The 25416-nt window shown below is 39.8% G+C and overlaps 1 protein-coding gene across 3 annotated transcripts in view; it reads right to left on the reverse strand.

Annotated features, from left to right (window-relative positions):
* Window positions 1-639: 639 nt before the first annotated feature.
* vps50 (VPS50 EARP/GARPII complex subunit) overlaps window positions 640-25416 on the reverse strand; it is a 94476-nt gene continuing 69699 nt past the window's right edge. For 2 of the 3 annotated variants that reach the window (XM_023408836.2, XM_023408834.2), the window contains 6 exons: window positions 13228-13376; window positions 9984-10080; window positions 9239-9397; window positions 6323-6444; window positions 2443-2632; window positions 640-2343 (listed from right to left, as the gene is read on the reverse strand). In XM_023408836.2, coding sequence (XP_023264604.1) covers window positions 2224-2343; window positions 2443-2632; window positions 6323-6444; window positions 9239-9397; window positions 9984-10080; window positions 13228-13376 — 837 coding nt within the window. In that variant the 3' untranslated portion in view covers window positions 640-2223. Of the gene's footprint in view, window positions 2344-2433; window positions 2633-6322; window positions 6445-9238; window positions 9398-9983; window positions 10081-13227; window positions 13377-25416 lie in introns of those variants that run through there. The other variant, XM_023408837.2, reaches the window with a different exon arrangement.

Below are 25416 nucleotides of genomic sequence, written 5' to 3' on the forward strand. Positions count from 1 at the left end.
AGCGCAGGCCTGGTCTTTTATCTGAACGGATAACTGGGCATGGCATCACAGGAGACAGGAGTGGTACGATCCAGCTGGGCACCCGAACGTGTCCATGGTGGGAACGCTGGTGTCGGGAGGGTCACGAGTCAGGAGTGTTTGAGGGTGAGGAGAATTGTGAGAAAAGGCGGTGCACAGGGGGTTGAAAGCTTGAATACTGCTTGAGGGCTTAAATATTAGAAAGTGGAGTTTAATTAGAATCAGACCACTCTTGTCTATCATATCAAACCCACTGATACTTAATTTTTTAATAAAAAACAGTGAGTCATCAAAGTTATAATCAATCCTTCACATTTGTGTCTGTTGAACCTGATCAGTGGGCTCTTCCTAAACAGGAAGGCTGAGGGCTTGTAACCACACAGGAAGCCACATTAATTAGTCTGACAGCGTCCTGCTCCTGGCTGAGGAAAGCATCATTAGGATGGATCGTGGCGCTGCTGAAAGGTAACACTCATATATTCTGGTGAACGGCAAATGACAGACTCTGCTAATCCTGCAGCAGCACAGGGCTTTTAAAGGTGTGATAGAATTTACGGATCACGCAGTTTAGTCATGGCACCACAAGGATAAAGTGTGTGAAAATAACAAACAACACAAGCGCATTGTTAGTGTGTTTATTATGTTAGAATCAACTTGGTTCAACCTACAATTCTAACACTGATTACTGATTTCCACTATAGTGCACTTGACCCTTAATGTAATTTTGACAATGTTTAAATATTTTGTATTTGCTTCAGTTGATAAGTTATAAGATACTGAGAGGTGATAAATGACAGCACGCTTGCAGCAGTTATCATATAAAAACCCAAACAAGACACAAAGCAAGAAATAAATACAGACATTGTTCAAAACATTCACATTTACAGTATTTTTTCTTGGAATAGTTGCACACAAAATGTATATGAAGCTGTACCAAAAACTGTTACTTCATTTTTTTTAACCCCCCCCCCCCCCCCCCCCCCCAGCAGGTGTGGTCAGGTTTAACTAATATATGAGGGAGGAAAACTTGGGTGGTCATGAGAAATTACATTATCAATGCCTGAATGCGCAAAGCAACAAAATGGATCAAATATAACAACATTTCACTGAACAGCAAGAGACCAGAGACTGAAGTCCAAAGACTTTCAAAAACTCACCTCACGACAATAAAATCATTCCTCCTCAGATTTGACAGATGGCAAACAAACAAATGCAGCTGGTGCGGATATAATCTAACAATGTTAACGCTAACTACAGCAATTTATATTATTTTCAGAATCATCATTATATTAGATTTATGTAATTCATGGACAAAACAAACAAAGCAAAGAAACGGAGCGTTCAGTCAGGCACAACAAACACCCTGAAGTGAACTAATATACAGCAAAAGCATGAGCTGGAATATTTCATAGTGAAAGATTAAAGTGACCAATAAGCCAGATTTACTGTGTTGCTTCTCCATCAGGAAACACATTCAGACAGCAGAGGGGTATAACCATTCAAATGTTCTCATGGGCATATTTACCACAAAGCTTCACGACATTATGCGACTGTCAAATTTAGCAACTCATAAATATCCACTTGTTGTTTTCTTTAATCTCAAGGTAGGAGTTGTGTCAGAGCTTGAGCACATTTTGGTGAAAACATATGGAAGTCTATGAACAGCCGCACGGTCACGCCACATTTATACAATTAGTAGACTCCGTATTTGTAGAAGTTTATCTGGAAAACAAACGCAAGATCTGCTCGTCATGGTCACACTGAAGTGATCTACGGTTACAGACAATCTGCAGAAAAACTTCAGAAGCAGCATGTTTGTTAAATGAAGTGGGTGATAGCATGTGTTATGGTAGCTCTATGCACAGAGTAACTGCAGCATGCTCGAGTGTGACACTGAGTTTTAATATTTATGTCCACCATTGTGTCATGAGGTGCATTCAACAAGAGGCAGTTTGTGTTTTTAACCGTATAATGACTGCAGATTAACATGTACTTAGCATCTGGCTAACATTTGAGCTTCAAATTGCTGTTTACAGTAGCTCCACTGTCGTATGGACTGTACAGCTCGTTGAACACACCTCAACATTGTTCTAGACAAAAAAATGAAGACATTCGACACTGAGCTCCACGGTGGGACTTCCTCTATTGGAGTGTCAATCACTGGGGGTCGGTTGATACGTTTAGGGGTCTGGTCCGTGCATCAGTCTATCTCTTGGGTCTGTCAATGTCATCGATGGCTGCCAGAAGTTTCTGACGAGCCTTCTTGTTTATATGTGAGCCCAGGCAAACGTTCACCAGGTTGGCTAGCTGCTTCATGGAGTACTCCTGTATAAAAAACACAGAAGGTCAGTGAGAAAAAGCAGATACAGCCTCTCAGCATGAAAGCTTCAGTCCTCCCTCCACCAACCGGTTTCCTCATCTTACCCTGTGATTCTTGATAAACTGCTCCATATCGTTCTCCGTCAGGTAATAAGCCTTGATGTAGGTCTCGACAAACTCTTTATCGGGGATGGGTCGCAGGTCGGTCAGCTTCTCCAGCTTCATGAGGAACTGCTGGAAGTCCAGCTGCATCAGGGCCCGGCCCTCATTGCTACATTTCTTCACGTTAGCGTAGCTACAGAAGAAAGCAGAAAAAGAGCATTGCCCAAAGTATTCAGGTATAGAGGTTTAGGCAATGACTGCAAAGCAAGTCTGTTCTGTGGAATTTTTCATTTTGATTCATCACAGTTGTCACAGGTGTCATATTTTGTGTGGCCTCGGGGGAATTTTTCACACTGTACGTTCTCCACCCTCAAATGCTCTGACTTAAGCCTTAAGCTCGTCAGGCAGACCTCACCATTCTCCACCGCCGCTCTGCATCACATATCTCTACAGAGCTGATCTGTCTCCAAACTTGGATTGGTTTTGGATGTAGTGCATTACCTCATTGCCTGCCTATTCTGAGTGCAGTGTGAAAATGTCCAACACACATTTATCATTTAGCTCGCAAGACTAATTTTATTCAGTTTAATTTAATTGAACAAGGATCTTCAGTTTAATAATGTGATGTCAAATTAATTACAGGAATTACTCCCAGAAATTATCCTAAATATCCTAATTATCCTGCATATGAAGGAGAACGTTGAAGTGGTTAAAATTCTTGTCTTCATGATCCCTCCCCCTCCACTGTGGTTCTTTTTATGCATCCAAAACTGTCTGCATGACGTGTTGGAACTTGTCACAAGTCAATATTTATTAAAGTTTTAGTCTAAATAGTGTATAAATGGGAAGATACCAAAACGCTGTGAAAACCCAGGCAGCAAAGTAAACTGTAGAAAAATGTGTAGTTACTAGAAGATGATCGGAGCTGAGCACTCATGCATTGATGTAGTAATAACTACTGAGTACTTCATGGTTTGACGACTGCCGTGATCCCATCGCAAAATGGTCTCCAGTTTTATTTTATTTTTGTTTTGTGAATATTTGGACAAGCTTGTCCTGTATGTGATGATTATAACACAGTAATATGTAATTAAAATGAAAGGTGTAGAAAGCATCAGAAAAGACATGTAACTGCAGAATATCTGTAATGTAAGGATATACAGGATTCTTTGTGTGTGTATGTAAATGTTAATGTTGTTCAACATTATGTCATGTTGTTCCACACAGCTGTCTGTGTTGTCAGTCAAACGTGTGTGTGGGCCAGAGTACACATGCATTCCAGTGTGTGTGTGTGTGTGTGTGTGTGTTTAATGTGTTTGGCAGCGGGGACAGTTGCCACTGGGAGGTCAGTGTCTGTGACATCTCCAGTACATTAACACACCACACAGACAGGTCTGCTCTCTGTAAACTCTCTCTGTCTCACACTTCAGCTTTTCTCTCTTCTCTTTCCATTTTGTGCCTCACCCTCTCTCTCTCTCTTTTTCATCACCTCTCCCTGTCATCCTCGCTCTCTCTTTCTCTTTTGCTTGTCAGGACTGCCAGAGTTTGGTGCTGAGTGCTTGAGCGTCGGCTCAGAATGCTAACAGAGCCATTTTGGTGAGTCTCTAAGGGGAGATGAGCGCTGGACAGAGAAAATGAATAACAGACTGAGCGAGGCGGAGCACAAACAAACAAATGTGACCACTCCGCTATGGTGTGCCAGAGGGGTGGACAATGTGTGTGTGGGTGTATGTGTGTGTGTGTGTGTGTGTGTGTGTGTGTGGAGGGAGTGCACTGAGAGAATCAGGCAGACGGCAGAACTCTGCAGCTGTAGCTTAACTTTGCAGAGCATCGGAGTCATAATGAGCCATTTGTTTACTGGAAAGAGTTCAAAAGTTCTCTTGCGCAATGTGAAGAAAAGTACTCAGCGAATGTGTAGGGAGGTAAACATGTCCCCCTCTCCCAGGGGGTGAGGCCAGGCCGTCCACCTATGCTTAATGTCCAACTTTCTTTCCTCTTCTTAAAACACTTGGCAAGTACTAAACCATTTAATGAGGATTTGTTTTCATCCGAAACCATTTTCTGTGCCTGCCATTACAACCCTTCCGACACTTTCACTGCAACCTGGTGATGACTCTGGCGTCAGTATCAACCAATTACTTGTTCCCAACAATAAAATGTGCGTAACCTCATGATAACTGTCAGCTTCTCGCTTCGTCACCATCCACACAATTTGACTCAGTGCTGCTCAGTTTGTCACACCTTCAATCTAAAAACCTACTTCACACATACACTCAACACACAGATTCTGAGTAAAGAGACAATGGGGGTGTGTGCGCGTGTGCAAACACACACTCACTCACTCGCACACACACACACAGACTCTGGCGTTCTGTCACCTATTACAACTCATATCTCTCGCTTACAAGGGAGAAAGCAGTGAAATGCATTATGAGGGATGTGTCGAGGCTGGCACAGAGGGTTGCCAGCATGAGGAGGAGAGCAGGAATTTATTGTGGTTTTCTTGAGCGATAACTCCAAAGGAACCTGGCAGCTGAGTCTCCAGGTTTCTTACGTATTGTAGGTAATTTCCCCTGTTCTTCACAGTGCTTGACGACATGCTTTGGAAAGAATTTTTCTTTTTTTTTTTAATTTATGATGTGCAGATGTTCAGACTGTGGGATAAACACAGAAAAACTGAACAAAGATGTAAAGAGAAGAATTTTTTTTTTTTTTTTTTTTTTTTTTACTTTTCTCCTGGGTCACTACCTCTATGGGCTTCCCTGTAAAGATGCAATAGTGTTGGGGGCCTCAAAAAACCAGGATGTAATAACTCACATGTGTTGTTTGGTATCTGTACATGACACAAGCTTAGGGACACTGTTTATGACTGTGCCCAGAAAGTGAAGAAACCTTTCGTAACAAGACAAGAGGCTTAAATTTTCACAGTCCCCGTGGTTTTAACAAAGAAAACCACCACTCTACAGGTCTGCAAGCGCATTTAGCTCACTTACATTACTGTTTAGAGTAATTCATAAAATGGTTGGCATGTCTTTCCTCCTTTCAGTGCAGTATAATTCAGTATCAACTTGAACAGCTGCAGAGATATCCTAAATTAATGTTTAATACACAAAACCTTACAGCTGACTAAGGATTTTATTTTATTGACAAATTATCAAAAATCGTTGTATTCATTGCTTTAAAAGATTCAGACTATTTTTAAAAAGTATATTTATGAGTGAATGCATTTGATCAGGTGGGAACAGCTACTCAACAGACATAGTGTCCTTATAATACCACAGTTATGTGGCAGAAACACACCATAAATGCCTTCATAGAAAGGGTGTTTACAGTACATTTGACCTTCTGAGCCTTTCTTCTGGTAGATGACAACAGCCAGAGTCAACCTACGTTATGCACATGTTTTTATAGATATAAATAGATGGATGGTACTTGTGTGGGAAAGCTTAGCGTGACAGAATCAACAAACGGCAAACAGCAGCAGTGCTCTTACTCGGAACGTATAAAAGTGTACAAAGTTACAGGACCTGCAATAAGACTCGTGCTGCTTGTGAGTCCATGTGACTTCTGCTAACAAGCTGCTCATAACCGTGTGAAAAGTCAGTGTATACGGAGAATTGCCTTTTCCGTGTAGTCAAGCATTGAATTGCAAAACCTAACTGAAGCTAACTTCAATTTCCAATTTTTATCTAATTGGGCAACTTTGTAAGTTTTGCAACTCTAGATCTGTGTCACATATATTATTTGAGTCACTGTTTGATATAGAAAATATTATGCACAAAAAAAAAGGTTTAACAATAACAAGAGGCCACAACTTCACCTGAATGACACCAGGTCTCACACATCCCCCTGACGTCGAGGAGGTGTTTTATGACTTTCTTACCCCTCAACAAGAGTCCTGTTGGCCAGACGGATGCAGTGCTCCCACAGGACGTTGGACACAGGCAGTGGGATGCGCACATGTCTGGAAACGTCACCCAGCCGCTTGTTAAACTGCTCAAACTCCTGAAAAAGTTGGAGGAGAAAGCACAGGTGAACAACGTTGAACACATTGAAGAGTTAACTTGACCATTAGAAAAAGTAGGAGAATACAATCAGATCAGCTGCTGAAATTAAGATACAAATATATGAAACTTGTATAATAAAGACACAGCCATATTTATGGTATTTATGTACACAGCCCTACACAACTACAGCCACAAACGAAACTAAACAAGAAGGAGGCCAGATTAGGACCCACACATCTTTGGTTCCCAACTGGAAGAAATAAACAAAATAAAAATCTTCATGAACAACAGCACTTTTCCTCTGATTCGCTCTGAGCTACTCTGTGTTCTTGGATGAAGCCCAACACCAGCTCCTCAGTCTTACTTTGTAGAAGCGAGCAGTGTTATAAAACCACCTCATGCTGTGAATTGCACAATCCAATTACTTATAGTCTGTGAAGAATAAACTGCATTAGGGTTTTGTATCAATCTCTTTTTATAAATACTTAAAAGAAATACAGTACGAATCCACCAAGCCACAAATCAGGCGTTAAAACAAAACATTTGTGCGCTGATGGATACTGTACTCTGGTTTGGGAAACATCCCAACTGGACTCATTTGTTAAGTTTTTGACGTGTGTCCAACCTGTATGTTCACATTCAGACTTTGGGCACATGTAACACATACATACTTTATTAGTGGCAACCTTTAACTCACTGCTCTCTCTGAAATGTTTAATTATGGATGAAATCATACAAGTATGATATGTTGCTGTATGACAGGAATAAATTGCAGCACATAAGGACTATTTAGAAATGTGATGGATACGTCCCAAGTGAAGCTCGTGATTTTCCGGTACATATATGCCTGATGACTTTAATTCAAACTGCATCATATTTGATGAAAATGAACTGGAATTTTAGGGCATACATTCCCATTAATTTTACACCCAAGACTGAAATGTTATTTATTCACAGTCTCACAATAGTTTGAGCATTTTATCACTGAAGTCATTCTGAGGTTGCTGCATTTCCTTGCCACTTTATATGCAAATCAATGCCATTGTTGAATTCAAGTGATCAACCTAAATTCATGAATAAAATATTCTCCAGTGTGCAGTACAACAAAATGTAGTACACTCCTCAATCAGTGCACATAGCACAATCCATATGTATTATAAGCATTTGACAAGTTGGCAGAGGAGGCTATTAGCACTTGATGGGGAAAAGTACATGCTCTCTGTTATATGCTCCACGTCAGTCCATCAGCCGTTTTGACACGGTACAGCGTTTAAACCAGGCCAGTGAGTCAGAAATTCCCCCCTCAGGCAATTTAGCTCATAAGCTAAATTAGTTAGGCTCAGTTGCAGAGCTGCTGGAGCCAGACGAGTATCTAAGAGCCATTCAGGAATTCAAAAGGTGAGTATGACTTCTCTTATTATAAGCAGATAACGTTAACTGTGAACTCATGCCTGAATATTTATTTATGTTTATGCTTATGAATTTATTTTTGCAGGGATTTCAACAACATCTGCGCTTTAACGCGTGATTTAATCAACAGATTTCTGAGACATGCTGATGCATATATAGGGATTTGTCTTGGTTTGGTGCCAGTCTGTTCAGGATTTCACACCACAGCGAGCCCTTCAGACCTTTCCGCCTCTGAATGGCAGAGGCGAGAAAACTAAGGCTGTGTGTCTTTCCACCCCATGCAAAATTTATAATGGGATAAGAAGCCAGCATGCATAAAGACACACATTTAGAGGAAAACTCCCAATTCCAAAAATACTTAAGGGACCGGTGAGCTCAAATATCTTTAACGACGCTGAAACTTCACGGGAGATATGCATTCAACTCTCAGCAGCTCACCCGTCCACTAAATTATTCAACCTGACCAAATAATTGATGGTAAAGGTCCTTGAATGAATTTAAGCTCACGAGGAACAACAAGGAACTAAAGAGTTCATGACTTGAAGTGAAATGAAGACTAATACTTTATGTAAATGACCCAGATATTAACCAAGATTATATTTCACAAGGACATGAAAAACAATTTGTGAGGAAAATCCCTCAAAGGTTAAAGCAAATCTATTGCAGCTGCTTTTTGTGTGTTTTGGGGTAGTGTGGCTGTTGTTGACAGTGAAAGAATGAAGTGGACAGTTAGTATTTGTTTGGCTGAATGAACTCTTCCTAAATGTAAAATACACTAGAGGAGGAAAAAAGGGATTTTATTAAGGATACCAGTCGTCTCAGTATTTTCATTTATATTCAACTGACAAAGAGTCTTAGTGGCATAAATGATGCAACAATCTTAATAGGGAGATGTTTGCATATCATCTCCACGAATCACGAGAGAAAGCTGTTGCAATGATGTTTTCATCGATGTCTTTGAACTGATGCTTAATGCAGCACAAATAAGTTTTAAAAATGCAGCACTGTGACTAATTAACACTGGCTTTGAAAACTTAATCACATGCAAGTTTTGACTCTTTGAAGCTGCACTCATCAATATTTTTACATTAACAAAGGATCAAATCACGACATGTAATATGAAAGATGTTGTTAAAGAGTGTTTTAGCGCCTTTCAGCTCATTGTTTTGGTAAACTGGCCTGCAACTTGTTTTTACTCTCACCACCTCATTGGATGAATGTCAGTTAAAAATCACTTAATTTAATTCCATTTGATTCATTTAAGATCCCAAAATCTTGTATCCATCCACTGCTTTTGTGCCTATTCATCAACCACTAACCTGCAGTACATGACATCACACGTTACATCAACAGTCACCTACGTATTTCTTATGAAACTTTACCTTTAACAGGACGTCCACGTACACATTGTGCTGTGACATTATCTCTCTAATGTCCCATTTAACTCCAGCCATCAAGAGTAGCATTTGTTCGTAGTCGATGGCCTTGGCTGCCACAATCCAATATATTGGTTTCCGCAGTTCACTGGCTGTAGACACCGTCTGAGAGCAAGAGAGGCAGAATACATGTATGTGTGTGTTCTATTAAATGTGTGTTATAGAGGCAGACGTGAACTCAAGGTCTCTCCTGAGATGAAAATGTTGCGCATGTAACATGACGTCATCGACTGCACAATATAAAACTGCAATAACATTTCCAAGAGTGAAATTATAGAACATGACACTCATTTGATGTTTGGGGAAAGCAGGACCTGTCTGTACACCTGAAGCTTTCAATAGACTGGGAACGAGCTGCATGTGTGGTTACGAGTAACCGACAATTTTCTCCTCCATTGATGGAGAACAGGACTGAGAGCTGGATTGCAGTTACATAGTCATATATCCCTGAGGAGAAATATGCTCCCAAAGAAAACTAAAATGCTGAATGATCGTTACAAATCAAAGATTGAATACATCTGGAATGTTGTTGTAGGGAGCACATCAAGTGAAACACATAGTACATTATGTATTAATTACTGCAGAATGACTGTAGAATCCAAACTATAGCTGACAGTGATCAACAGTTCCTGTAATTACTCACACACATGACTTTGGAGATAATGTGTAATATGTATTAAGTCTACAATACCTGGGAATAAAACTGTTGCAGGAAAGGCTTCTTGGCTGCAGGCATCATTGTGTCCAGGTGCGACTGGAGCGACTCAAACTGCTCAGCCAGAAACACACTTTGAAAAAAAAAAAAACAACAGCCACTTAATTCTCAGTGGTGGCATAATAAGGTCTGAAAAATGTACATAACTTAACAAAGACAACTACTATGTCTCATTCATGTCTCTCAAGAGCGACACATCTATTTCCAAAACCTGATGCTGCTTTTGATTTTGATCTGAATCGGAGCAATTGACGATTAGAGATTTCAGTTGGGCTTCTTCACAAAATTAATAATTATAATAATAATTTTAAATGTTCATCATTATCACAGAACAGCACAAGCAAACTAAATCCTCAACCCATGAAGCTTCTAATATTAAAGCTCAGCCTATCTTGTCTGTCACCACAGTACTAGATTTGGCAGATACAAGTTAAGAAAACACAAGGCAAAGTCACTTTTACTGATGCTCACTTGCACCAAGAGTTTTTTCTGTGAATTACAAATGTTGTGCTTTTCATAAAAATTTTCTTTTAACATAATTACTTGTCCGTTTTAATCCGCTACATCATTCTCTGTAGTTGCAGCAATCTAATTTCTCCCCTGTGATCATTACAGTTTAATGTAATAAATGATTAAGATGAACAGACTCCAGAGTTGTCACACATCCCGTGGATCTGCGCTCACTTTTATTCAGAATCCTCACGTCTCACGTCACAAAGCAAAATATAATTTATGTCCAACAAATCAGGCTGCAGTTTTTACAATGAATGGTTTTCAATTATCCTTGAACAATACTGAGAACCAAGAAAAAAATACAGGACAAAAAAAAAAATCAATATGGACAGACACAGTAACCCCGTTCCTCTGTGAATCCAGCTGACTAAATGAGAACCTTCTGACTCGGGCTGATCAATGGCTCTGAAGTGTTACTGTGTACAAAATAAAAAAAAAACGGAGGGAGCAGGTCTGAGTGGGCTGAAGTTCATGATTGAGCATGACTGCTGCTGTATAGCACGGCTCACATCAGCCATTTCCTTACAGTCCCCAGTCAACAACATCCAGCGTGGCCGACTGGATAATGCACTTTAAGAGAGGAAGACAACTCAACAAGGCAACAACACTTATCTGCTGATGAAAAACAACACTTTTGATGCTAATACCAATATCTATACTTGAGTGTTTTTACACATAACAATAACAAACATTACACTGAAGGCAGGTTCTCTCTGCTGGACAAATGTAATGATGACACTCTTTCTTCTTACTACAAACATATGTTTTACATTTCTGCTGCAACTTATTGACAGACATATACACAGATAACATTAGGCTTTGAGCTAGCTCCAAATATCCAAATTTATTTCAGTTTAGAAAATGTATTTGTATTTTGTATATTAAAATGTGGGAAGATTTTAAAAATATGACTAGTAGTTGTAGTTAACTCATTTACTTGAGATAATTTGGTGCATGATCAGCTGCTTATTTTCTCCACATTTCTCTTTTCACTTTCTATGACCGGAAACATTTTCTTAGCCGTTCTCATCGCAAGAAAACTCCTCTAAATAATTCTGATCACTGTTTTCCCGCAACAGAAAATAACACATTTTAGATGCATGAGAACTTAAAAACTAAGTGAGTGTTTTTTCACTTTTCAGACTGGCAAATACAGAATCCTGAGCCTTAGGTTTGTTGTATGTAAATTCCAAATTAATCACGGCATGGCTGATTTAGCCAGTAATTTAGATATTTCAGTTTGGTTACCATGATGTTGCATCTGTAAGGATGCTGCACAGCAGTGAACACTAGGAACCCCAACAGAAATCTTTATATTAAAAGCAAGAATTAATATTAATGTGCTGTCTGGTTAACACTAAATCCGAAAGCAGTACATTAAACACAGCCAGCGACCCATAAATGAGCCCAGTGCGCAGTTGTTCTTTTCATGGAGCAGAGAAAATCACATTAAGGTTAGCTGGAACAGCTTGTGTTTACCTCGGCGACGTGGTGCAGTGTGGAGAGAAAAAGCACTCCCTGCAGTTCACACTTATCTGATCACGCTTGTATAAATACGACACCTGAACAACAGCTAGAAGGGCAAACAACAGCGAGAAGGCTGCTGAGCTCTTATCTTTGATTTTTGCTCAGGGCTCCCTGACGCTTCATTGGTTCGGACACAACAGTGAGGAGCTCTTTTCTTTTCTTTCAAGATGGTGTTTAAATAGCCCCTGCTGAAGATGTCAAACGTTCTCACACTAAAGTTATCTGCCTTTTGTAATGATACTTTCTCTGACAGAAAGGAAATTCTCATGCAAAAAAAAAAGATTTTTTCGTTTCTAACTTTGCCCAAGAAATATCTTCACCTCTGCACTTCAGCTCTTTTACTTTCATTATTCTTCTGAGCCTGCTGCCTGCCTCAGATACGTGAAAAACTTTTTATGACAGAGTGGAAGCCTGCTCAGCATTTCTGCGGCGTCGTCGTCTGGGCCCCTGGTTTACAGACTTTCATTATAAAGCTGTTGTACACTACAGGCCTCTCAGGATCCAAGAGTTTTGTCAGCATTGATGATAGTTTGACCTAATTATGTGTGAGGCTGCTTTTGTGCAGTATGTGGATGTAGCAGACAATGAAGGAGAGAAAGGAGAATGACTACAGAACCAAAACAGAGTGGGAGGCAGAGGGGGAGAACATGAATCAGTGAGAGTGATTGTGAGAGTTAAACACAAATACTAAATTAAAAGGACAAAGCTAGGAATTGTTTAAGGGTAAAGTAAGTTTCTCCGCCTCTCCTTCTATTTCAACAATCCTTTTTTCTTTTCTATTTAACAAGCTTTCATGATGTAAATCGACGTCACACACGAACACACGCTGCAGTTAGTGCAGATCTTTGATGGCCAGCCTGTGTAATATTGTCTGATGAAATTATCAGCACCTAGAGGTGAGGCAGTGAGCGAGAACCAGCCTCTTTAATCTAATCAGAGAAAAAGCTTTGCTGAATTTACATCAGACTGGCCGGACACACAAGCCACGACATAAAACAAGCACAGAATCTTTTCCTTCACACTGGGGGAGTAAAGACCAGTGCTGCCTTGTGTTGTCCTCAAGTGTAATTAAAATGCTAACTTTAGCATTGCTTAAATTATTGCATGACTCATATTCACATAATGTTCACAAAAGTAACAGTTTGTGGTTTTACTGCAGTGTTATGTAGAGATTACTTACAGAGACTCCGTAGCCACCACCCTCTGAGCCAGCCCATAAAGACTCCCGCTGTTAGTGAGGACCACCAGTTGACTGAGATGGGGGCTGGGCACCTTCTCCTTCCTGTCTTCTCCGGGGCCGTGGACTCCTGCATTCTCCCCTACAGCCTCCTGGAGAACACACGGGTGGACGGGAAAGTCATAAATGTACTTATACGGTATATCTTCCTTTTCTGTAAAAGAGGTGCAGATTTTGTCAGGCGCTTGGATGCTGTTATACCTGCTTGCAAGTCTAGTTACTACTATCATTATTAAGTGCAACTGAGATGTGCATTGATCAGTCGGCAGAGGTCACATTGGATAAAATAGTGAGGAATAATTTGAATTATTTTAAAACTATGAGTGTTAACCGTGGTGCTCTGCTGCTCTGCAAGAGCACCGTTTCTTTCACAGTTAACTTGAGAAAACAAACCTCTCACTTGTGAAATGAAGACAAAATGTAGATGTATGCCGATAGGTAAGCATAATCTGAAATTCAATCAGCCTTGTGGAACTCAGTCACATCCAAAGCACACACACACTTAAAAATTCTGCTGACCAAACACTCCTCAACTGCCAGCATTTATCTTCCCTCTGATATATTCCACTACACCTCTCTATCCAGCTAACCTTTTATCCCTTCATTTGAAAAACAATTGAAAGAGAAAAAGAAAGGTTTCAACCCAAATCCTTCCCATCAATCACAATAATCTGTATCTGCATATAAAGCCGCCGGGATCCCACACAGCCGGCCAGATCATAGTGTTTTCTATAAAGCATGTTTTGGATGGCATGATGTATCACGCTGGCATGTGGAGCTTTGCACTCTGCAGCTGCAACGCCCCCTGAAGCAGCCTCTGGCAATCAATAGCAATCACACAGGTAATGAACGAATGGGAGCTATTAATGCTGTACCATATCATCCACTTACATACCCCACTCCTGTGCAATCCGGGTCTAATACTGTGTATGAGCACCATTATTCCAGACCACCAGTGGACAGATTTTTATTCCTGCACCAAGCAGCCAAAGCAGAAACAAACTACAGTGTTTCAGAATAAGGAAGTATTTTAAATATATGTCCACATCACCTCTCATTAATCCAAAAAAATCTGACGCTAAGAATCCATAAAACATCAAAAAAAGCTTGTGCGATAACAAGCCCGCATGTTACAAGTTTATCATCTCACAAAACCAGAAAGAGAGTTCATTTGTATTAAGAAGATGAAACACTGTTTTAAAACAGGCAGTGATGTGTTTTAAGAAAACGACATCTTAAATTCCTCCAGCAGCCATCTATTCACTAAAATAAGATATATTAACAGCCAAGTGTACAAAAATGCACAGTATGCAACTCCTCACACAATTTATGGTAGAGACCTGCTAGAACGATAATACTGTCTCCTGCTCTGCAACCTTTCTAGAACCTCTAACTTATCCCTCTGCATTCAATCAAACCCTCAGTGTTGCAGAAACCATTATCAGTCTGAAATGAAATTCTATCACATTCAGAAGATTAACGCTTGAATTATAATAGTTTTACAGTGGAGAAAATCTAATGGCTTCCCTATGGATGGCGCAATACATCTCTCCCAAGAGCAACTCTCTGCAAGTATAAACACTGTTACTATTTAAAAGTCAGACACATGAATAAAATGAGATATTAAATGGAATGATACACTCCTCAGCATGGTAAAATTTAACATTATGAGTTTTAAATAACAACATATCATTGAATAAGTTACTCATAACACTTCATTAGTGTTAACGATACTTCTTACATTTTTAACTACGTTTAACGTCTGATTAGAAATGTTAAAATATGATTTGCACATTTTGTGCACTGCAGACTTTCTCTCCTTTGGCAAGAGGCTGCAGAGCGTTCGCAGCAGAACCTCTCATCCCCACCAAAGCGCCCACACCTTGGCTTGTAAACAGCTGAACCAGCTGAAAGTGTAGTTCTTCTGAAGTCAGGGCAAAGGGAGAGCAACCATGGCTCGACATTCCAGATACACTGTATTTTTTTATCAGCTTATTATTTTAATCACAGAGCTGCACTGCACTTAATTTGAAGCTTTTTAGGATTTACATGTGCGGCTCATGTTTTTAAGTATGCATCAGACTGTAGTCGTAAATGTGTTTGTGGCACACTGAGGCAAAACCTCTCTCTCTCTCTCTGTCTCTCTCTCACTGATATGGCAACAACATCCCAAAGCTTGAAACCGTTAAGTTTATTATTAAGATTCTTATGTTACAAATAAACCAGTTGCACGCTGGAAAAATGTGTTTTTGTTCTGAAAAGAAAAGAAAAAGACTCAGATGAGATAAAAAGATTAGAGGTAAATTTATTATTTCCTGGATTTCACAACATTTTTCTTCTGGTAAACCTCATGTTAGTTTTAACCTTATTTGATAACAAAGTCCTTTTCACTTTGAAGGGCTGAAGCCACTAAAGTAGGGACAGACCTCAACATTTCAAACGCAGCACATAAACATGACAAATGTGCAGTTGTGATGGAGTTAATCCAGAGAGGCCATTAGTACCCATTTCTAACGGCGACAAATGATTTAAGATTTGAAACATGATAAAAAAACTGCGGCTGATGGCCATTTGTATGGATGACACGCCAGAGCATCAGAGGCTTGCACACAAACGTGCACAATACAATGTTAACAATGGCAGATCATTTCTTCTTTTAAGCAGTTGTAAAAAAAAAATTGTTTGCTAAAAAAACAAAAAAAAAACTAAAAGTAATAGAAGAGTGGAGCCATAACTCATCTTTTTCTAAGCGGCAAAATGACTCATAACATTCTGAATTCAGCGATGTATTTGACTGGTTTCTAGATCTCCTGCTGGGAACACTGTGCTCACAGAGGTTACAAAAAGTGTATCCAGAAGATTTTCATTTGTAAGCCAGCTGCTAAATGCACCTGCACATGAAGAGTTTTGATGTATGTATGTGTTTCTGTGGATAAGGTCACGTTGAATGTGCTGAATTTTGAACACAAGTTATTGAGGTAAAAAACAACTGTGGGGACGAGAGATACATTTTATGAAAACATATTTCCTCACCCGAGATGTCCCTTCCTCTTTGGGCACCACTGCTGCTGAGCACTCATTTGCATTTTTCTCTTCAACCTCTTCTTTGTCTGATGTTACAGATATTCTGCTGCATTATACTAACTTTTATCATTGGGCTGCATTTACAAAAGTCACCGTGGTGGTTGTCCTCTGAATGAATCAAATCAATTCGGCTTCAGTCGCATTACTTTGACATCACAGTAAAGTCTGGTTTGGTCTATTTTTACCCACTGCACAGGAGGCTTAACCTTTCATTGACTGTGCCCCTGCAGCATAAACACTTTATGCAGATAGGAGAAAAAGAGGGCTTCTGAAAGACTGTCGGGAGAAAAGTTGCACTTCTTTTTTAACTGCATGTAACTCTGCAGGATTCTTCAGGTGAAATCAAGTGCTACACTGAAAACCTAGGTAAAAAAAAAAAAAAAAAAAAGGGGACATTCAGGATGTTATGTTCCTACGTTTCCAATTCTCAAGTGAGAAAATGAATGCGAAGGCGTTTTTAGACATGCTGCAAGCTTAGGCAGCTTGAAGCAACCTCAACAGTTTTACCTCTTCGCCTGTTTTGAGTGTCATGCGAGTGATACTGCGTCAGCCCTGAGTGCCATCTTCATGTTCATTAGTTTATTAGATGCTTCATTACAATAAAATGGCAAACATGATTTCATGGAATAGCATTAACATAATTTCCCACTGTTGATACCCTTTGGTGGTCTTGAATATTGAAATGATTTTTGGGGGTAAACATGCAAATCATGTCTCACACTTAGAAAGATGTCTGGCATTTTAATATAATGGATACAAATACTCAGATATTATTTAAATGCTTCAGCCTGTTTTAATCTGCAAATAAATGTAAAGGAGGCTGAGATTAGAAAATGTATTTCTTCCCATAAATTAACTACAAATTAGAGATTCAACTTCTTTGCTTGATTTTCTTCTTGTGGCAATTATGGCTCAAGCACAGTAACGTATGGTCACATACATGCAACAAAATGCAGCTGCTAAAATCTGCAAATTTATCACAAAAACAGGTAAAAATGTAACTTTATAATTCAAGCTTCTGAAATCAGCTTTTCATATAAAGATATCACCTCTTCAGTCATCATTAGAGATCAAGCGTAATCAGTTGTAATGCAAATTGTTCGTTATCTAATGTCCTCAAAAATATGACTGCAAAAACAATTATGATTTCACTTTTATGATGACACTCCATCAAAATGACAAATGACTGAGGCGAGATGAAAGTAAAGTAAGTCCATGTGTCGGCTGCGTTGCCAAGTGCCTGCAAAAGAATGCCATACTGGACAAATTCAGCATCAGAGACAGATTTTTCAATGTCATACAAGAGGCTGAAAAGTGGGGGATGAAGCAGACTTTTCCATATAGCGTGACTTATAGGGAAGAGGTCATACTTCATTTGATTTACATCTTGCAGCTGCTGAAGATATTTAGGAGGAGTTGCAAGCAGCACTTTCTTTGCTGTCCCGCTGAGATAAATAGTAAAATTGCTTTTCCATAATGGATTATTTATGTAGACAATACTGACTGATAATTATTGGTCATGGGTGATTTTCAGTGGCTATAGTATATATACTGTGTAGTAGTGGAAAAACGTATAAACCACATAAAATCTAATTCGACAAAAATATTGATGCTAAAAAATTTAAATTGAATTTAATTTCTTACCCAAGTAAACTGAGTATTTTGGGGTTTTAGAGTTTTGGTCAAACAAACAAAACATTTGAAGATGTCAGGTCACATTACCATGTGTTATTAAATCCCTCACAGAGTTAATTAATGGTGAATAGTTTCCTCTTCTCAATGAAGAGAAAAAGGAAAACGAGAGGAAAAGAAATCAAATGTTCTGACAAATGCAAAATTAACACGAATCCGGTTTTAGTGGTTGCGAGGTGCTGCACTGAGTTTATTATGACAAGCATGTGAATTATTTCCTCTGAGAGAAAATACATCATGTGCATCCAAGCATGATAAAACAGTTCTACAATGAACTGCTCTCAAATTGTGTTTGCCAGAGCAGTCTCAGTGTCAGAGTCAAAAGCTGAGCACAAACTGTTCCCCCAGCAGATATTCACAAATCACATTTCTGAGGAAATTTTACCAACAGCCAGAGGCAGCTGCCTTTATATACAACTGACAGGTAGTTTGGCAGGTTATGTTAAGACAGTCATTGCGGTGTACTAACTTAAATCATGATCAAAGTTTAACACCTACAAAGAACCTGGGGTGCTGAGTGAGATCTGAAAAAAGAAATCCATGAGCAGTGCTGTGAGTCATGGCAAACAATGAGAATTACTGTATGGGATGATCAGATTTCAAAACAAAAGCCTTCTTTTATTCTGTGGTAGTAATAACCCAGTTGAGTTAGTGACAAAAAACAATTTGAATATAGAGATCAAACAAACAAAATAATCATAGTCTGTAATCAACTTATGACTAAGAGTTGATGAAATGCATTTACAGACTCTGGATTTGACTCCCTTTTATGAAAAGTACAGATTGGTTTGGGGAAATTCTGAAAGGGTGATTACAGTGCATTCAATAAGAATCAGACCCATTCAAATTTTTCACATTTTATTATGTTGCAGCCTTGTGCTGAAATCATTTTTTCAGTTTTTTCCCCCATCAATCTATACTCAATAAACTATAATGACAAAGCTGAAACTGAATTTTAATGTTTTGCAAATTTGTTAAAAACGGAAAACTGAAATATCACATCGACATAAGCATTCAGACACTTAACTACATCAGGTGCATCCCATTTCTCTTGATCATCTTTGAGATGTTTTAACACCTTGATTGGAGTCCACCTATAGTAAATTCATGATTTGGAAAGGCACATGTCTGTCTGTTTAAAGTCTCACAGCTGACAATGTATGTCAGAGCAAAAACCAAGCCATGTGGAGGAAGAACTGCCTGCAGAGCTCAGAGACAGGATTGTGTCAAGGCACAGATCTGGGGAAGGATACAGGAAAAAAAAGGGGGAGAAGGGCCCTGGTAGGAGAGGTGACCAAAAACTTGATGGTCACCCTGGCTGATATTGGAGAAAGCTCAAACTCTTTACTATAAGGCTGCAACAAAACACAAAAAGTGAAGGGGTCTGAATACTTTCTCAATGCACTCCACTCTAAAGATCAACTGCCACTTCAGTAAGTGAGGAAAAAAGTACATTTCAAGGTAGTAAACAAGGTTGCACTGCAGGGCACAATTTGTTCAACAGCAGCACAGAGGAACAGAAAGCAGTCCGCTGATAAAAGATCCTGAATCAAGTAACTGGAAAAACAAGCCAAGGGGTCGGCTGGAGTCTGCTACGTGTAAGTGGTGCTTAAAAAAAAATATCCATTGGTCATGCAATTCCCCCTTCACAACTAGCTGTGCTTTTAACCTGGAAAAGGAAAGGCCCTGTTAATGACCTGTACACTGATAATGCATTCTCATTACCAGTTTTTGCACAGCTTAAAGCCGCATCGACACTGGAGTCATCCCATTTCTTCAAACAGGGACTATGTCAGAGGAAACATTTCAAATTTTGAAACTTATAATTCTCCTGATGAACTTCAGTCCCGATTGACAACTGAATCGGATACATGTTACATTGCATTCATAATACCCATCCCTGTCATCACTTTGCATTTATCTTCTCCTATTGTATTAGAGAAATGAAAATCTCTGTGTGGGTGTCTGAGTACCCAGGAAAATCTGAGTGAAACTAAAAAAAACTGAGGCCAAGACGAAGGACTTGAGGGAGAGAACAAATCTTTTCTTTGTCAGCTCACTGTATTTTAATTATCTGTCTGGCACTGGAGCTCAGATACAAGTGGCTCTTGAAGTTAATGAACCATTTTAAGACCTTATTGCTGAATGATGATTAAGAACGAGCCCAAAACTTCACTGTAACAGACAGATAGTTTCAAAGTTTTAAACAGAAAGCTCTCTGGTCGTGGATATCACTTAACAAACGTAATGCCTTGGGTATGACTAAGTAATTAAAACCTTTAACTTATAAGACGTTAATATACATCTGTCACAGATGTAACTACAGGCCACTTTAGTAAAGCCTCAAGTTACACTTTGGTGAACCAAGCGGAAGAAGACGACACCCACTTATATGAACACATTAACACTCATACACTGAGTCTAAATGTTTTATAACAATATCATGCTGTAAGAGGCAGAATTTGGCTCGAATTAAAAACATTTAGTTTGACTCGTACTCTTGTTAATGAATTATTTTAGTGTGACAGCAGAAGTTAAACCACCCAGAAAGAAACAATAGAATGGAGATTTACACCATGTATGAAATGTTGAAAAAAAAAAAAAAGAAAGAAAAGTTTTTATTTAACAGCTTTATTTTTACTTATTGTCTTCTCTATCACCCAAACATCTTCCGTTCTGTCGGCATCCATTGACACTACGGTGCTGCTAAGGTTAAACTATTCTCTTGCCATCTTTGTTGCCTTGTCTGTTTTTGTTTGTTTTGAGCTTGTGGTGCGGATACTGCAGTCTCTCAGCCGTGCTGTAGTGGATGTGTCCTTACCATCGGGAGCTGATAAGACTTCATCGAGGATCAATAATTAATATGAACGGTACAAAACAGAAGAGTGAGTCAGATTGCGGAAGTAATGGCTTCTTTAAGTGAGAGATATTTCTGGTGTTTACAGAGAGAACAAACACACAGAAGACGCCAGGACGAAAATGGATGGAAAGGAACAGCGGCGCTTCAAGAGACATTTCACTGCAACTGCGTTTATTTAAAGCCAAACAATAATTTGATCAGGAATTTTGGAGAGCAGCATTGCTACCAAAGCCTTGTGCAAGAACTGCTTTACTTGCTTCTGTCAGCCTTGCTAACATCCAGTAGCAGAAAAAGGAACAGCTTGCCAAAACATCAACTTCAATGTCTTTGAGGACCTTTTGTCTTTTGTAGTCTGTGCACAGGCGAAAGGGAAAACAAGTTTTATTTCTGTCTGTGAGGTATTAATACAAAAGCGGTTTCCCAATGTGGACCAACAACATTGTATGAAGACATCAAGCATCAAAGCCACGGAGCTTATCTATCCTTGTGTAATAATTAGAAATTAAGCCCTTGAATTCCCAATGAAAAGAAAACTTATAAAAAATGAGTGTTCAGGGAAGGATTTGAAAACAGACAAGAGCAAACCTTTGGGTAAAACTGAAAAACAGGGATACAGCAGTAGCTTGACTATCAATCCCTCCTGTTTTTCTTCAAACAGATCAAAGACAAGAGGCTGAGCTATTTACTCAGCTGAAAATGATTCTTAATGAGGATAGATGGTTAAAGCAGTTGTGTATGTGTTTGTTAGGATTTAAATAAAATGATTTTCACTGTGCTTTAATGGTATTCACATGGGACGTGTAATCTCCTTCCCACAATGCCTTGGGGAGAAGTGACACTAAAGCTTTGTATTGATCAGGATGAACAGTTGTTATCGGAGCAGGATTGCATGTCCACAGGGAAAAATCCAACCAGCTTCCACTTCCAGTCTCACCTTCCTGGAGCACATTGCAGATTTTGTAAAGGCTCATACTCACACTTCCAACTCAACATAACTTCCTTGCTATTTTGTTGAACAAAAAAAACACCCGTGAGCTTTTCAAACAATCCGGCTTTCAATTGCGATTTGTCTTTTTGCTGGGGAAACAAACTAAAGCTACTGGCTTCCTCAGTACACCTAAAGAAGCCATTCTGCATTGCGGACCATGGGTCTCACTTGGCTCTGATAAGTTCTCTGTTTTTGCGAAGTGCTGAGCAAGGGCTCACCTCTGCTGGAGCATCTATTTTGTTATTGTGTTTACCCTGCATGTCAATGGGGCGTTCTGTTGGGAGAAGCTCAGTTTTGAGTAACAGCCGGAGGTAGTTTAGAGGTGGTTACGGGAAAAGTAGCAGCAGCAGACACCTGGGGAGAGATGGGAACCTCCTTTTCAGTCTCAAGTCTACTGGATCTGTCATTTGAACAGTGTGAAGTAATGTTATATACACCTGCAGGATCCACAGGAAATATTGCGTACTCGAGTGCACCAATCAGGATTCAGCTTCATTATTTGATTCAAAATGTGACAGTAATTGTCAAGTTGTTTGCTCATATTGCCAGCAGTGTTAGTCAAACTGGATCAAATCACACCCACACATATTTTGGTTTGTGATTGTTTTTTTTTTTTTATCTTCTTTAATAGTGAGCTGAGTGCCTTTGCATTTTGGAATCAATAGACAAGACCAAGGCAAAGAACTACAGAGTGAATTCCTGCAGCCCAACAAAACAATTTTGGCTTTTGCACCTTTCAAACAATAAAAAGGGAGCTTTAACTGGCAAAACTTTGAAGTGTTGTTTCCCTGTAAAATAAATATCTAATAAATAACTAAGACCTTGATAACTCTGTGATCACCCTTGTCATGAAGGAAACTCCTAGCTGGGAGTTGAAAAGTGATCTCTAAGTTGAAGTGTCTCAATCTATCCTGATTGACTGCTTACTCCTCTTCAACCCATTCCATGGAGATTTATGGCCAAGTTGAGTGTACTGGCTGCTAGGCAATTACTGTCAAGTGGATCCTATTGCACCTCTTTGTCACTCTAATACTAGAAATTTGGTTCTCATTAGATAAATGTCAAATGGAATTAGGACTTTCATTTATTTTGTGCGACACCGCCCGACCCCTATAAACCTATCTGGAAACTTCCCTTCCCGTAGCTGCTGGTCCGCTCACCTGCTTCAGGTGACAAAATAACCAAGATAGACGAAGAAAATATCTTGCTTGAATTAAGAAAACTGAACATGAATGGACCAAACTGAAGCACACGGTGCTGGGAAAAAGAGAAATTCACAATAAAAATGAAAGTATTTAAATTGAAGTGTGTAATTCTGCCGTGTTCGCCGCACCGGGACATGTGGTGAGTCATGGGCAGAAGTTGCAGACAGGAACTTGAGTTGCTGTATCTATGGGGATCAACTGTTTCCCCATCACGGCTGAGGAGCATGACCTGCAGCTGGGCCTATCAATGAAGTGTGTGTGTGTGTGTGTGTGTGTGTGTGTGTGTGTGTGTGAGATCCGCTGAAACCCCCACAAAATGTCAATACTTGTGATATCCTGACAACTACAGCATAAAGATCTCACCATGGAGCTTAATTATGATATATAATCCCTGTCAAATGGCAATCCCCTCTGGCTGGTCGCACCATTCACAGAGTGAGACAGCAGGCCCCAACAAAGACACCAGCGCCGACAGTGATGTGCCCTCATGAGAGACGCAGAACTAATGACTGGGTTCAGCGTGTGGTGTGTGTGTGTGTGTGTGTATGAGACAATGTAGCCAGTGTTTATGCGTGTGTGACATTAGCCGGTGCCACTCATGAGGGGCAGCGCGCCAGTGTGTGTCAGCTGCGCCAAACCAGTGTAGCAAACCACAACCACACCACATGCTTAGGGATTATCACCCTGCCACTGGGAGACAGGCAGGATGAAAAGTGTGTTGGACAGTGTTCAGTGTTGAAATTATGTACAGTAGGACGACATACCTGCGTGTGTTAGTTTGTTTGTTAAAGTTCAAATCGTAAATTCTTGGTATATGTATGTTTGTGTGTGTTTTTGTGTACGTATCTAGAGGTACCCACTGCCAGACTATTGGTGCCAACACAGAAATTACCCGACTCCTCATTCCTGTTTCAGTGCCAGGCATGAAGAAGCCTGAGCCTCACTCTGCGCTAAAGCCGCGGACCCATAAACAGGCAGATGCACACACACCTAATCCACAAAATCACACAATTGTGGGTTGACTTGAGCAATTGTAAGACTCGAATCAAACAGAGAAAAAGGAAATCAAACATAATTTTCAGGTGATCTTATCTTCATGCCTGGGCCGATGGTGAACACTGAAATGGACACACATACAAACACGCCATTGTATATTCAGTCAGAAGCAGCGATAAACTATGTGGAACGATACAAGAAGTTATTTGTGCTGAGAGCTGAGAGGCATGTAATCACTGGCACACACAGCTGCGGAAGAGAAGGAGGCGATAGGAGAAACAGATAAGATGGAAGGAGGAAAAGTGAAGGAAAATAAAATGAAAGGAATGAGAGAGAAATACTTAGAAAAGCAAGTGAGAAAAATGAACTGACTGCGTAAATAGTAGTGGTTTATATAGTGAGAGAAGTAAAATGACTGTGAACCAGTCGTGGCCTTCACTGGAAATGCTAACTTGTGTCAGCTCTCTTCATAATGTTGCCCGCAGCAATGACTCAACAGCTGTCACAGCTGAACTTTCTGGCAGCGACAATATGGCCACAGATGAGGTTCATGGCATTATTCTGATATGGCACTGTCACCCAACCTGCCCCGAGCTGCATCACCAAAGGATATGAATTTTTCTAAGCAAGGATTGCAAGCAAGCTGACGCCTTTCCAGTGAAACAAGCCTCACATTCAGGTAAAGATGACATATGGCAGTGCACGTGATTAAACATTATGTAACAAGTGTTTTGTGGAAAATGTTGAATATTTGAACAAGGCAATTACACCTCTGCCACTCTCAGAAGTTTCTCCCTAACCTCACAACCTGCAAACACTGAGTGAACTCAAAATGAAAACTGTCAAAACCTGGCAAGCAGCAGGGGTTTTAGAAAGGTAATCAAGAATACGGGAGGCAGGGAAATAGAACATAAACGAGGGGATGATCTTTTACTTTTTCCCCACGGAGCTCCCAGTTTATGCTGAAGCCACTCTGCACCTACGATGAGACGAGATGGAATCTTGCTGCTGTTCATATGGGAGACTGAGTCATTACCGGCACATTGGTTTTGGAATCAAACAGTTGCGACAGCAAATCAGGGGAACAAAACCGCAAGGATTCAGCAGCTCAATTGAAATGCAGCGTGCAATTAACTTTAGAATCTGTTTACAAATGAGGTCTACCCTGCCGCAATCTCTTGAGTGTGTGGGTGTGTGTATTTGTATGCAAGTGGAAGAGTGCGTTTGTATGCTCTACGTGAATATATGTAGATTTTCCCGATGGAGTGAAGTCACTCCTAAAAAAAGAGGGATTTATAATCCATATA

This window comes from Seriola lalandi, unplaced genomic scaffold (genome assembly GCF_002814215.2).
Source record: "Seriola lalandi dorsalis isolate HSWRI2012SDOR001 ecotype SW California unplaced genomic scaffold, Sedor1 jcf7180002054374, whole genome shotgun sequence".
Lineage (NCBI taxonomy): Eukaryota > Metazoa > Chordata > Actinopteri > Carangiformes > Carangidae > Seriola > Seriola lalandi.